This window comes from Pimephales promelas, chromosome 18 (genome assembly GCF_988280905.1).
Source record: "Pimephales promelas chromosome 18, fPimPro1.hap1.1, whole genome shotgun sequence".
NCBI classification, from domain to species: Eukaryota; Metazoa; Chordata; class Actinopteri; order Cypriniformes; family Leuciscidae; genus Pimephales; species Pimephales promelas.
The window spans coordinates 12,660,178-12,675,359 of record NC_142786.1 but is presented as its reverse complement, the minus strand read 5'-3'; the positions used below and the strand labels follow the sequence as shown (position 1 = coordinate 12,675,359).

At 37.8% G+C, this 15,182-nt stretch overlaps 1 protein-coding gene across 2 annotated transcripts in view; it reads right to left on the bottom strand.

The window, feature by feature from the left end:
• Positions 1-1,819: 1,819 nt before the first annotated feature.
• The window catches only part of ppt2b (palmitoyl-protein thioesterase 2b), a 126,923-nt gene continuing 113,560 nt past the window's right edge, over positions 1,820-15,182 (bottom strand). Inside the window, exon 8 of one of the 2 annotated variants that reach the window (XM_089122636.1) lies at positions 1,820-6,365. In XM_089122636.1, coding sequence (XP_088978762.1) covers positions 5,979-6,365 — 387 coding nt within the window. In that variant the 3' untranslated portion in view covers positions 1,820-5,978. The other variant, XM_089122638.1, reaches the window with a different exon arrangement.

Sequence of the window (15,182 nt, the reverse complement as noted above, 5' to 3'; positions counted from 1 at the left end):
ATTATAAACTTTCAGAAGAGCAGTCTCTGTACTATGTAAAGTTTTAAAACCAGACTGAAAAATATCTGATATACCATTCTTAGTCAAATAATCTTGAAGCTGTATAAATACAATTTTTTCTAGAATCTTTGATATGAACGGCAAGTTTGAAATTGGTCGAAAGTTTGAATAGATTGAAGGATCCGGCGAGGCCTTTTTTGGGATTGGTGACACTGAGGCTAATTTTAGAATCTCTGGAATTGTCCCTGTCAAGAGACAATTATTTATTATTATTACAAGGTCAGGTCCAATAGTGTCGAAGATTTGTTTTAGAAACCGTGAAGCAGAGGTGGAAAGAGTACTGAAAATTTGTACTCAAGTACAAGTACAAGTAGTTGCTAAAATAATACTCGATTACAAGCAAAAGTACTGGTGTTAAAAATGTACTTAAGTAAAAGTACAAAGTACCCCTCTCAAAAACTACTCAAGTACTAATTACTAATTACTTTTAACCTGTGATATTTATTTACTTTTATGGAAACCAAGTTATAAAAAAAACGGTCTAATATGATTATTATTATTAATGAATTATAATGCAAAATAAATACACTTATTGGGTTATTTTATTTATAAACTTCTTTTTTTCTTTCCTTTTTTTTACAATAAAGATTTCCAAAAGTACCCTACTAATATTTCAAAAGTTTCAAAAGTTATCAGCATTTAGCACTGACACAAATGTGCCATCTAGACAGACTGACAATCAGTGCAGTTACACTGTTATGCCAGTGGGTCATGGCCGGCAAGATACTGTTTTTATGAAAGAGTCATTATTAAACTCTTCATTGTACGCTTAAAACACGGATTCAATATTAATAAAACAATGTGTTGACAATGACATACAATATAACTTTTTAATCAAAGTTTACAATGCTAAATCTTTATTACGGTATATGTGCTTGTCACCTGAGTAATGCTGAAGCTCATGTTTCAAGTGATGTTTTTAGTCAAATTATCGTGAGGTCTACCCAACTTTAAAAACGAAAACAACTGAACTATCACATATCACTGCAGAAACAAATTTTCTATAAAACGTCTCCTTTCCTTCCTCTGTATAAGAACAACTCCTCCATGTGGGGTCATGGGCATTCGTCATTTGGTATTTCTTCGGAATTTTCAATGAATTCAGCGTCTCGAATGTCCATGTCCATTACGGCAAAGTTCTTTGATAACACTAAAATACAAACTGAAGGACGTGTGAGGACGAATATAGCTCTCCAGGAACCGGGCTTTTTTCCCACTCCAAATACAAGGGTTTTTATTGGCCCTTGGATACCCAAATGCTGGTCAAAGATTTGAATAATTGTTGAATTCAAATTGTACAAGTACTTTGTAATTAATGGCATTTTTAAAGTAGTGAAGTACATTACTTAACTTAATTTGTACTCAAGTACAAGAAAAATTACAGACTAAAAAATGTACTCATAAAAGTACATTAATTACAAAATTACAGTAATCTGAGTAGTTGTAATTCGTTACTTCCACCTCTGCCGTGAAGGCAGGACATCCTGAGCTGAAAAAGTAGATTTTAATTTCAGAGTGACTTCCCTACATGTCTGTAAGGAGATCAATTCAAAATCACTCCACTGCGTAGTGAATAATATGCAGTCTGGAATAGAATCTGAATTTATAAATGGTTGAGTTTAATGATTTAAACAGCCTTGAACACAAAAACTGAAGAAAGATAAACCACTGTTTCACTGTGAAGGTTCTTGTCTGTGTTAGGGGTTAACAGTCCAAGGACCCAGAACCAGATATGAAGAATGAAGACCCGGAGTCAGAATTATAAAAAATTAAAGACAAGTTTACTGAACATAGTTTGCAGTTTCATCAGCAGAAGTCAGCTTCAAGACTCACACAGGAGTACGTAGGCCGCCCCCTTACAGTTACAAAAATCACAGCAGTTTTACCATTTTCAATGTCTAAGCTACGTCATTGCTTATACGTTGAATGATTCTCATTGGCTAAGAAATAGATAAACACAGTAATTTTCCACACATATACAGATAGACGAAGCATATCTCCATCGATGATGTATCTGACATTCAGAGGCACGTCATGACCTTCCAGGTCACAGATTTGGGTTGCTGGCGCCGTATGTCCAGAACAACAACTCATTCAATCTTCAACAATGGCAGTGGTTCCTTAACCTGCAACCTAGAACACTAACACTAAACTTTATTCTAACTGGACTAAGACTTTAACAAAGAAATGTCAAGTCAAGTCAAGTCACATTTATTTATATAGCGCTTTTCACAATACAGATTGTATCAAAGCAGCTTCACAGTGATAACATGAAAGTAGCACAACACAGATCAACAACATTGCTAAACACTAAATAACCCCAACTGAGCAAGCTCAAAGCAAGCCAAAAGCAAGGCGACAGTGGCAAGGAACCAAACTCCATCAGATTGGATGGAGAAAAAACCTTGGGAGAACCCAGGCTCAGTCGGGGGCCAGTTCTCCTCTGGCTTACATTCATATTGTTTAAATATAAATATTAAATATAAATATTGTTTATGAATCAAACGGCGCCATAACATATCGCAGGCGTTGAGTCGTCTCATCACAGGCGTTGAGTCGTCTCATCACAGGCGTTGGGGCATCCGAAATCCCCGTGAGAGGCTGGACACAAAACTGGACCTGACGAACGCCATTTTTCTCGGGACAAGCGTCCCGAGATAACAGCAGAAAGGCAGATGGGAAATAATTAGCATAGCTGATGTTCATAATGATTTCCGTTATAACTCACAAACTCTCCGTAACCCGAACTCTCCGCAACCCAACCATACGCGCCGACCCGTTTGTCTAAAAGGCTGTCGAGCCCCACTGGTGCGTTAAGAAGTTTCAGTGGCAAACGGTTCCGTATGGCATAACAGAGGACTAGAAGGTAAGCATTATGTGAATGCTTGACTAAAGAGATGCGTCTTTAATCTAGTTTTGAACTGTGTCAGCGAGTTAGAGGCTCGGACCGTATCGGGAAGGCCATTCCAGAGTTTTGGAGCTAAATGCGAGAACGCCCTCCCTCCTTTACTGGACTTCGATATCCTAGGAATGACCAGAAGCCTTGAATTTAGTGATCTTAAGGAACTCGGTGGATTGTAGGGCGAAAGAAGGTCCGTTAAGTACATAGGTGCTAAACCATTTAGGGCTTTATAGGTCAGTAGTAGTATTTTGTAGTTGATGCGGAACTTAATAGGTAACCAGTGTAGAGATGATAAAATCTGTGTTATATGATCATATTTTCTTGACCTAGTAAGAACTCTAGCAGCTGCATTTTGTACTAACTGTAGCTTGTTTATTGAGGATGCAGGACAACCGGCTAATAAAGCATTACAGTAATCTAGTCTCGAGGTCATGAATGCGTGAACTAATTTTCCTGCATCAGAAATAGATAGCATGTTACGTAGCTTAGCAATGTTTCTAAGGTGGAAAAAGGCTGTTCTTGTAACATATGAAATATGATTTTCGAACGACAAGTTGCGGTCTAGTATAACACCCAGGTCTTTTACTGTTGTGGATAAAGTAACAGGACATCCGTCTATATTAAAGTTGTATTGTGAGAGGTTTTGTGAGTAGTTTTTTGGACCAATAAGTAATACCTCCGTTTTATCTGAATTTAATAGCAGGAAATTACGCGTCATCCAGCATTTTATATCTTTGAGACACTCTGTCATTTTAGATGAGTTAGTGTTTTCATCTGGTCGTGATGAAATATATAATTGAGTGTCGTCAGCGTAACAGTGGAAATTAATTCCATGTTTTCTTATAATATTACCAAGTGGCAGCATATATATTGAGAATAGCAGAGGGCCTAAAACCGATCCTTGCGGTACTCCATAGTCTACTGACGTTATCTTTGATTTTTTCCCATTTAAACAGACAAAATGAGAACGGTCCGATAAGTACGATCTAAACCAGCTTAATGCCTGTCCCTGGACACCGGTGAAGTTTTGTAGTCGATCCAAGAGTATTATATGATCTATAGTGTCGAACGCAGCGCTAAGATCAAGTAGGACTAGTATTGAGATACAGCCTTGGTCAGAAGCTAAAAGTAAATCATTTGTAATTTTAACTAGCGCAGTTTCTGTACTATGATGCGGTCTGAATCCTGACTGGAATTTTTCATAGATATCATTTTCTTGCAAAAAAGAGCACAATTGAGCGGACACTACTTTTTCAAGTATTTTGGACATAAATGGAAGATTTGAAATGGGTCTGTAATTTGCCAAGTTATTTGGATCTAATTGCGGTTTCTTAATGAGCGGTTTTATTACAGCCAGCTTGTATATTTTTGGGACATGACCTAAAGATAAAGACGAGTTAATAATATTGAGGAGAGGCTCTTCCACTACAGGTAATAGTTCTTTCAGTAGTTTAGTGGGTATTGGATCTAATAAACAAGTTGTTGGTTTAGATGCAATGATAAGTTTATTTAGCTCCTCCTGTCCTATCGTTGTAAAGCGGTTTAGTTGTTCTAGAGGGTCCATAATTGAAGCTGAATCATAAGACACCATAGCGGATTGTACATTTATAATTTTGTTTCGGATGCTTTCTATTTTCGCATTGAAGTAATTCATAAAATCATTACTACTAAACTGTAAAGGTATATTTTGCTCTGGTGATGTCTGTTTATTTGTTAGTCTAGCCACGGTGTTAAATAAAAACCTTGGATTATTTTGGTTATTTTCGATTAGTTTGCGGAGATGCTCAGCCCTGGCTGTTTTTAGTGTCTTTTTATAACGTGACATACTGTCTTTCCACGCGATTCTAAAGACCTCTAAATTAGTTTGTTTCCATTTACGCTCTAAGTTGCGAGTTTCTCTCTTGATAGCATGCGTAGCACTGTTGTACCACGGTGCTTTAATTTTCTCTCGAACCTTTTTTAATCTAATTGGCGCAACAATATCTAATGTACTAGTAAGAATGGTGCTTAAACTGCTAGTCATTTCCTCTAATTCATCTGTTTGTTTGGGTTCACTTAGCAGCTTAGATAGATCAGGTAAGCTATTTGAAAATCCATCTATAGTGGTTGGAAGGATTGTTCTGCCTGGTCTATAACGTGGCGCAACATGACATATTTCAGCAGTACGTATTATGCAAGTCATCATGTAATGATCAGTGACATCATCGCTTTGCGGTATAATATCTATATCAGTTGGATCGGTTCCATATGATATAATTAAATCTAGTGTATGATTTAGACGATGAGTGGGACCACTGACGTTTTGTTTGACCCCAAAGGAGTTTAATAAATCTGTAAACGCAGCCCCTAACGCATCATTTGTATTATCTACGTGTATGTTAAAATCTCCAGCAATTATTGCTTTATCGACATTTACCAATAGATCTGAGAGAAAGTCTGCGAACTCTTTTAGGAATTCAGCATATGGCCCTGGAGGTCTATATACAGTAGCCAGGGCTAGAGATAATATAGATTTCCTTCTTACATCTAAGAGCGTAACATTTAGCACAAGTACTTCAAATGAATTAAACCTGTGACCTGTTTTCTGAGTAATATTAAAAATATCTTTATAGATTGTTGCAACACCGCCGCCACGACCGATCAGACGAGGCTCATGTTTATAACAGTATCCTGGCGGAGTAGATTCGTTTAGACCGAAATACTCATTTGGTTTAAGCCAGGTTTCAGTAAGGCACAGAACATCGAAGTTATTGTCTGTGACCATTTCATTTACAATAACCGCCTTAGGTGTGAGCGATCTAATGTTTAGGAGACCTAGCTTTAGAAATTGTTTTTGTTGACTGATATTTAGATTTTCTGGTTTAATTACAATAAGATTTTTGCTAGATCCTACACTAGATTTATTGTTTGGCTTCACTAAACGAGGAATAGACACAGTTTCTATATAATGTTCCACACTATGCTTATTAGTTAAGTTTGGACCGCAAAGGCTGTAATTTGGACTTTGACTCATTAGTCATCTGGTGCGTAATGTCTTGGAAATGTTGTCCGACAGCACAGCCGCTCCGATTCGGCTGGGATGGAGACCATCTGTGCTGTACAGCCTCGGTCTTTCCCAAAACAGATGCCAGTTATTTACAAAGTGCAGCCTCTGTTCATTACACAATGACATTAACCATTCATTTAATGCAAAAAGTCTACTGAACCTTTCCTGTCCTTGTCTGTACGTGGGAAGCGGTCCAGACACGATGATCGCTGCTTTAGGCGCTGTGCTGCGTACCGTCTCGATCAGGCTCCTATAGTCCTTCTTCAGAACCTCCGTCTGCCGCAGCCTAATGTCGTTCGCTCCCGCGTGCAGCACAACAGCTCCGACGCGCTCGTCCCCGTTCAGGATCTCGAGAACCTGTGCAGCAACATCAAGAACACGAGCACCAGGAAAGCAGTGAGTGCGCACTTTACCTTTATCCGAATTAGCGCGGACATGGCGGACTATGGATGTGCCGATGATCACGGCGTCATCGAGTTCCGGCTCGCGAAGAGGGGAGAAGCGGTTCCGGGTCGAGATCTCGAAGACCGGGAGGGGCGGAGAGGCAGCTCTGGTCCTGGCTCGTGTCTTCCGCTGTGTGATCCATGGTCCATGTTGTTTCGGTGCCGGAGTGAATAAAGCCTGAGATGGTCGCATCTTCCTCGGCAGAGTAACGTACGGCGTAGATGAACTCGGAGTCAAAGAGTGATTTGATTTGTTAGCGTCGGCGCGTGATGCTTCAAGCGTTGAGCGCCGATCCAACAGCTCGGCTTGCTTCACCAGCAGACCGCGGATCTGTTTCTCGACGTATTCCAGCTCCTGCTTCACCGTGAAGAGCTCGAATGTGTCTTCATCTGCACTCAAAGGTAATGTTAGACACGCATCTGATATGTTCGCCATTATAACGGATGATCAGTAAATTAGTAGTGATACTACAACTATCACTACTAATTTAGGATTGAAATGTCGGAAATAACCAGGATTCAGTGAAACGGGTGTAAAATGAGACGATCAATAGGCGAGAGGGCACGCGTGGAATGCTAGCGGGCTAAAGGCTAGTAGCCAGGATTAGGGAGGTTGGATATAAGTAGCGATATCAAAGCAATCCAATTGTTTTTTATAAGGAATACTATCGAGGATAAGTTCACATAATATAAAAATAGAAAGTGCTTGTTTATAAATAAGTGGTAAAGAAGAAAATCAAGGATTTGTGAAGAAATTCTCCGGAGCTACAAACACAAACAACCGATCGCTCGCGCACGCGCAGTCACGAAATTGAGCCGATGTGTGTGTGTGATAATGGTGCCTTAAACTGTTGGCTTCAATGACCCCTTTATGTTTTAACACTCAAACACAAACCAAATCCCTATTTCCCTATTAGTTTCACTGTCACTGCGTTCACATAGGACACTAGCAAATAGGAGCTCCCATCAAGGCTGAAGAGAGCCTGAGCTGCTTATTATCAGTTAAGTGTACCAAAACATAATGGTAAATAAATTCACTCGTTTGGGAGAAAAACAGATTTGCTCCCCAGAAAGCAAATATAATAGAAAGAATATATTTTAATACAACAATTAAAGCAATGCAATATTCAATATAACAATGCTCAATATAGCTTGACCATATGTACAGAGAAAAAGAGCATATGTGTTGGACATGTGTATTCAAGACGCCTTTAGGATCCATAAACCTTTCTCCTGAGACCAGAGAAAGAGACAAATGGCCTTGTGCACCTAAAAGAAGCTGGTTACTTACATCAGCATGCATTTAAGAATATTATTTCACAAGCAAAAGTACAAAGAATAATATATGTCAATAAATGATTAAGTAATAATGGATATACTCAATTATTGATATTATAAAAGAAATACATAAGCATTCAAAAGGATATTATGATATACATATGCTGAAGAGGCAAGGGATTTTGACCACCCCTTCATCTGGAACACAGGAAAAGTAGCAATGAAAGTAAATGTTCTGAAGTCTGTGCAAAAGATCCAGATAATATGAAACACACATATGGAGGATCTCTAAAGAAAAGGTTCTAAAGTTCTAAAAAATGGAGGGCAGTGGGTGTTGTTGCTGTTTCCAAACTTCCTTTCTTGCAGAACTTCCTTGTTTCTCTTTAAGTGCATCAAAGTTACACTAGCAACAACTTAAGTCAGTTATTAATTGGTTTGGTACTTTTAAAACAACAGCTTAAAACAACAAAGTTAGTTTGTCTCAAAAGAACCCTCTAAACTTTCTTGAGGAGGGACACACCTAAACCAGCACCTGAACCAGCTAATCAAAATCTTACTAGGCATACTAGAAATTTCCAGACAATTGTGTTGAGGGAAGTTGGAGCTAAACTCTGCAGGACAGTGGCCCCCCAGGACAGAGTTTGGACACACCTGTCCTAGCCCAACTGGTTGTTTATTTGTGGAACTCCTTTGGAGGTGTGAGTTGAGAGTCCTATCAAACTTTCTGTCCTTAATAATGTGACATGGGGAGCCAGCCATCGTGTCTGCCTGCTGTTCACTACAGTCCTATAGACCTTTTTCACAAAAAACGGAAATACGTAATCGTTGTGGAATTCCACAACAACAATCTGACCGCCTCACATTATGTTCGTTACACCGTTGGTTCAATTGTTCTCTCCTCTTAATCCAACTGTTATGGCAGCACCTAACTGAACATTTAATACTTGCCATATTTTACCGTTCGTTTCAACTAGCGCAGAATCTCATCTCTCTCATGAGCCGGAAGTTGAAGTCTTTCTCAGACGGGAGTAAGATGACAAAACGAACGCAATGGCGTCACCCTTGTTGTCGTGCAAAATAAGGTGAATAGAAGAAAACTGTTTCCAAACCTTGAACTGTTCTCTTTGCTTCGGGAAAGAATGCTGTAATTTTAAAGTATTTTTCTCGCGCTTGAAGCAATACACTAACGTTATTGGTTGCACCTCCATTACGTCACCACATTTGTTGTGTTAATGGTTGTGAGTGGTGAATTTCAAACCTCAAAACGCCCCCTTTTCTTGCAGCTTGTTTGTTTGCGGAAGGACTTATTTACTCAAACCACAAACCTCGGTATGACGCGTTGCAAGTGAATCTATTTAATTTTGTGAATAAATATGATGCAGCTGGACCTTTCAACATGGAAGGATAACCAGCTGCTGACAATAACACGGGAAAGCCCGGTGGTTTTGCGACCACTCGTTTCACATCATGCATGCCCAAAGAAGCATGGATTAACTCCAAGCCAAAACCGTGATGTCATTGTCTATCTCAGTTCAGATCTCATATAATGGTGTCAATGCAGGCAGTTCAATAACATTGTTGAATATTAAATAAAAATGTCCCCAACTAAGCAAAGCCAATGGCGACAAATGTTGTTGTCTGCAATTTGTAAAACTTCACAATAAAAATTTAGATATTCTGAAATGTTTCCCTGTATTTTTTATTTCATTAAATATTCAGATGTTTTTGTGAACGTATATTCATGGTGTTTATTTTGTCCTGTTTTTATAAAAGAATATTTGATTAGGATACTTTTTTTCATACAGTAGTTTTAAGGCCCTGACACAGGCGACATAAGCCAACCCTAGAGTTGGCTTTAGTCATTGCTAGTTCTTTGACGTCGGTTTTCTGTTTCAGGGCCTTAAGAATTTATTTATTTTTCTGTACAAAAAAAACTTGTTTGCTGTAGACCAGAGATAATTTTCAATCCTGAAGTCCCCTGCCACTCCTCCCTCTGAGAACAGCCAGCACCCTTAGTGTCAGTCATTAACATATGAAAGGTCTTCTTCACACCTCTCACACCCAGCAGTGTTTCAGCTGTATATGTCCGTAAAATTTCACGGATTCCTGTATATGCCCGCGTAGGTGAGGTTTCCGGGTTTGTCTGGAAATATACTGTTCCGTGTTACTCTGATCCGCTTTTTCCCACATACATCCAGCAAACATCAAATTGCACAGGAGTTTACCATGCCCGGATATTGCCGGATTTGAGTCTTTTCATGCAGTGGAAGCTGTTCCCGTCAACTGTCAACACATCAGAAAAACCTACCCTGAGAAGAGAAAATTGATCAGAGAGTCTTCAAAACTTCGAAAAAATGTAAACTTGTCATGGTCCAGTTGTTGATGACTTTGTAAAATGCTGTGGTGATGCTTGTCTGCAGCTGATGTATCTAAGACCAAAGATATGACTATTGATTTCAGAACTGAAGCTCATTCTTCCCAATATACGTTCATAAAAAAGTTATTAAAAGTGTTATAAAAGTGTGTGGAAAGTTATTAATATTTAGCAACTATTATTTACAAACTGCATTTTGATGTGAATACCAGAAAGAAGTCTGTCAGTTTTATTCAACAGTTATCCTCTTAGGTAGTGATTTTTTTTTTCATTGCTCTTGCTATAGAACGATCAAAGATGAACAATTTATACAAATATTAATTTAATTTATATTAATCCCTTGTACACTCAGATTGTTAAATACTCAGAATGGTATATATTAATATTTTAAATTTATATAGCCCACTGTTGTGTGTCCTTATTTATCTTGTTTTATATTGTGGTGTATATTTTTATGTGTTTATTACGCTGGATGCAAATATCTTAATAAAGTTGAACATGAACTGACGTTACTTCAAAATACACAAATCATAAAACATAAGAAATAAACATAAACAATGACGGCTTAGTGAACGGTGACATGATAAGTACAGAAGATCACAGGATCAATAACATCCCGCCAGATTGCCTGAATCCATTTCCGTCGAACTTCATCAACAGGGACCTGACGAGGGAAGGAATGAAAACGACAGATATGGCTGCTTTTGGGAATAACAAAAAAGATTGGTACGCAACAACTCTCACTAGTTGCCTGCGGCGCTATCTGTTATGAATGGAGCGGAAGAAGATTACCTCGACAATTGCGTATTTCCGGTCACAAATACGGAAGTTGTGAGAAAGGTCTATTGTTTGGTGTGCACCAAGATTCGGATAGCTGTGTTCTTCACACTCATTTAAATGACCCGTGCTGCTAACAGAGCAATTGCATTAGATGTTGTACCTGCTAAGTGTGAACACACCCAAAGTCAGAATAAAATCAAATGTAGCAATTTATTATAAGTCAAGATAATACGTGATGCAAATGAAATTACATGATCAGTCAATTCAGAGATGATCAAAACATCAAATTCTCAAAGACAAATGCAGAATAAGAAATGCATACATGACTTTAAAAAATATCAACAGAAAATTATAAATTGTTAATAATTTAAGATATACTAAGACGGACAATCATAAACGTAATACTATTATCCACTAGAGCCAGGAGAAATAATTTAGGTTGAACATTTTTGCATCATTATGAATGGATGAATTTCTTTTTCATTTTAAAGTCAGGTGTTTCTAATTGAACTAGCATGTATTTTTGTAAGCAGTTTCATTAAACCTTAACTTACATCAACCTTAACAGTTTTAAGATAATTTTGCAGTAAAAACATGAGCTGTTGGAGTTCATTACTCTTTGACTGCTCTATTTTTAATATTAAAGGTGCATTGTGTAATATTTAGGAGGGTTTGTAGACAGAAATGCAATATAATATACATAACTGTTTTCAGACCTTACTTAAAGGTGCCTTCTGGAACTAAAAATCAAAAAATATTCCATATTCCATAACAGATGGGGGCAGTATACCTCCAGAAAATGTGTTGTGCCGCTGCCGCACGCACTCACGTCTTCAAACAACACAAACGAGCGCTGTTTTGCTCTCTTTCTCCGCATATTATTCAAATAATTTGACACGATAGTAAAAGGTCGGAAGACCGCAGTTTCACGTGGAGCATTTGGAGATTTTTAGAGATCAGAGACTAAATGAACAACATCTCAACACTAAATGATGAAGACCGACTCATAGACGCCTGTCTCAAAAACAAGCTGTTGCATTTCGACGATATGGGAAAATAAAAGCCTGCAGGCTATTATTTTAAGTTTACGGTATTCGTTTTGTTCATATTACACTTTTATTGTTAGTTTGAATTAATTTGACAGACAGCATTCGCTTATGTTGATCAACCTAGCGAAATTCAGAGCTGCCAGCTCTCACGAATTCACCGTGAGACACATGCAATTAACACTTAGCAAGCAGGTTAGTTAAGCTCTCAGATTCTGTCAATTTTATTATGCAATTCAAACAATAAATACCGTTTTGGCGCTTGTACATGTTACACCACAGATCCCTAGCGCACGTGAACCGATCATCTCTACTAGCTAATGGAAAAAGAACCCGCACTGTTGAAAGATACAGTATGCTACAACTTACCAAAATGTATTCCTCATGCATAATGTCGACCAATCATTTTTTGAACTCTTCCCTGAACTGAAATGTAGTAGTGGGCTGTATTTCCACACGACTGACATCAGGTTCAAGTACACACACAAGCCGGCGCTAGCGCGACTCACTCGTGTACTGCAGTTTGGCTGGTGGTAATGTTGCCCGGCCGCATACCGCCTCCCATGGCCGGAACTGGTATTACGACACCTACCGGGCCGGGGCTAGTCATTTAGCATGCTAATTTAGGTTTATATCTCGGCAGCACTATAACTTGTCAGTTTTTTAATTACATCATTGCACTTATTTCTTCTCATTCTTTTGATGCGTGTAGCTCATTTTTTGGATATTTTTACCTCAATTATTACATATGCCACCTTTAATGAACCGCTAAGTTTGTATTACCTTAGAATGAGCCATTGCTATCTACATACACCACGGGTTCCATTACACTGAAATGTGCCATTTTGCGCCGACATGTTTCTTCAATGGCCCTAAAGTCTAAACGGACAAACGCGTTTCGTCACTATGTTGCTCTTCATGCAAAGAAGCTAGCTAAAGTCAGCGAATAAAACACTGACACATTGATAAACAAGTAACAATAATATTCTATTCTTCTATAGTGATTCTCTACATATTTTTCATATTTAATTTACTCTTTATTTCAGACCAATGGGTCCATATCAAAAACACACAGAGTAGAACAAGAACAATACATACAGACATCAATTTACAGACAACATACACATTTCTCTTAAAAAACATATAAGCTTTCATTCCACTGCCTCCAGAAACAGGAAAAATACCCTGTATCACTTAATGTGATATTATTTAGCACCATTATGATGCTATTTTTTGAGTCACTCAGCCGACACATAAAACTGTACATATACCTCCGTAATAAAGCATGTAGAGTGGGAACACTGTTGGAGACAAACATCTGGCTTGCGCTTGTCCACCTCGGGACCCTAAGCAAAATTCTAAGCGCATCATTATATGCCACCTGGAGCTTTTTCATTTTAGCTCTAGAATATTTACACCACAAGTGAGCTGTATAGAGAGAAGTACAGTATGCCCTAAACAGAGGTATTTTAACATCTTCTGTACACATATAAAATTTACGAGCCAACACGTTAGCTTGTCCATACAGCTTACAACACTGTCGCTGTATGTCATCGTCATCATTTAAGTCATTTCTAATAATGTGACCCAAGTATTTAACTTTAGTTACTACATTTAAAACTTGGTCATTTAAATAAAAAGAAGGGAATTTTAACTTAAGGTCCTCTTTGGTTCTAACAATCATGATCACACTCTTTTCAACATTAAATTTAATATCATGCTGCACACCATATCTTGAACATATTCGAAGCAGCTGTTGTAATCCTGCACTATAAGGAGACATAATGACTAAATCGTCAGCATACATCAGATGATTAATAATACTATCACCTATTACACATCCAGTCTTACAATAATTTAACTCTATAGAGAGACCATCCATGTACAGGTTAAAGTCCCTGTGAAATCAAAATCGAACCTATTTACTTTGTTAGCGCATATTACTAGTCTTGTGGTGAACAATTAATCCGTGCAAGTAAAAATATATTTAAAAAACGTTTTACCTTGGTAATCTTTAATCAAAATCTGAAAAGTTACTTCCGGTCTGGAACGGTTTCTTTTTCTGATGACGTAGGTTTCACAACTTGGGTGGGGAAACGCTTAACCACTCCCCTCAAACCGTTAGTTTGCTATGAGCGTGAGATGGAGAGGAGGAGCGCTAGAGTAAAACCCTGCCCTCTGTTCAATATTCCGTTTCACTTGGAAATACGTCACAGCACTGGAGAAAAATCGTTTGCAACTTCCGGTTCACGGGGACTTTAAAGAGAAGAGGTGACAGTAAACCCCCTTGTCGAACCCCATTCGTCATATAGAAAGGTTCAGATACATTCTTCCCCCACCGGACTTTTAAGGTTTGATGTATATACCAAAAAAGTAAAATTCTTATCAGGTAAGGGGATACCCCTCTTTCTTGCAGTTTTATATATGTATAACAGTCGAGTCTTTCATTAATGGACTGTTTGAAACATTAGTGACATTATTGGACTAGATATCATTTTAACATTATTTGTTGCACACTGAAGAAGGCACGCCCCAAAACGAGTCTGTGCAAATAAAATAAAAGAACATGCATAGTGCGGCCTCTCTCCTATTTTTCATAACAATAACATTCGCAACAAAATATCGTTTTACTGAATAATAAAGTAAACATAATTTCTTAATTTATCTTTGTAAAGAAACCTCATTGCTTAACTGGCTACTCTCTGCTGTCTCAGACAACGACATCTCCTCCTGTTGGCCACTGTAACTTTTGATGTTTGCAATTCATAACCTCACCACAAGATGCTGAAAATCACACACTGCACCTTTAAAATATTAAAATATATCTGTATAGTTTATATACAGCTATATTTTAAATTATTTATTTTCAAGCTAAAATGAACATTTTGTAGATTATGCAAGAGTAACATCTCAGATTTTTTTGTCACAAACCCACTTATTTAAAAATATAATTAAGAACTGCATAGGCGACTTTCGTCAAATAACATTGTTGACATAAAAAAAAAGGTTTATTCTGAAAGTTAACTTAAACTTTAAAAACAGTAAAGCACGCTGGTATGCATCTTAAGTCACTTACAAAATTTACTAACTGGAGATGCATCATGGTACTAAATGTTAAATATTGAACAAAATCAGTTTCAGCTGAAAAGTGTACTTCAAAGTGTACAAGACTCAGACAATATACTTTTGTGAAACTATCCATTAACCTCCATTAAATTAAAAACAGTTAAAATAACCTAAAACATTAAAAAAT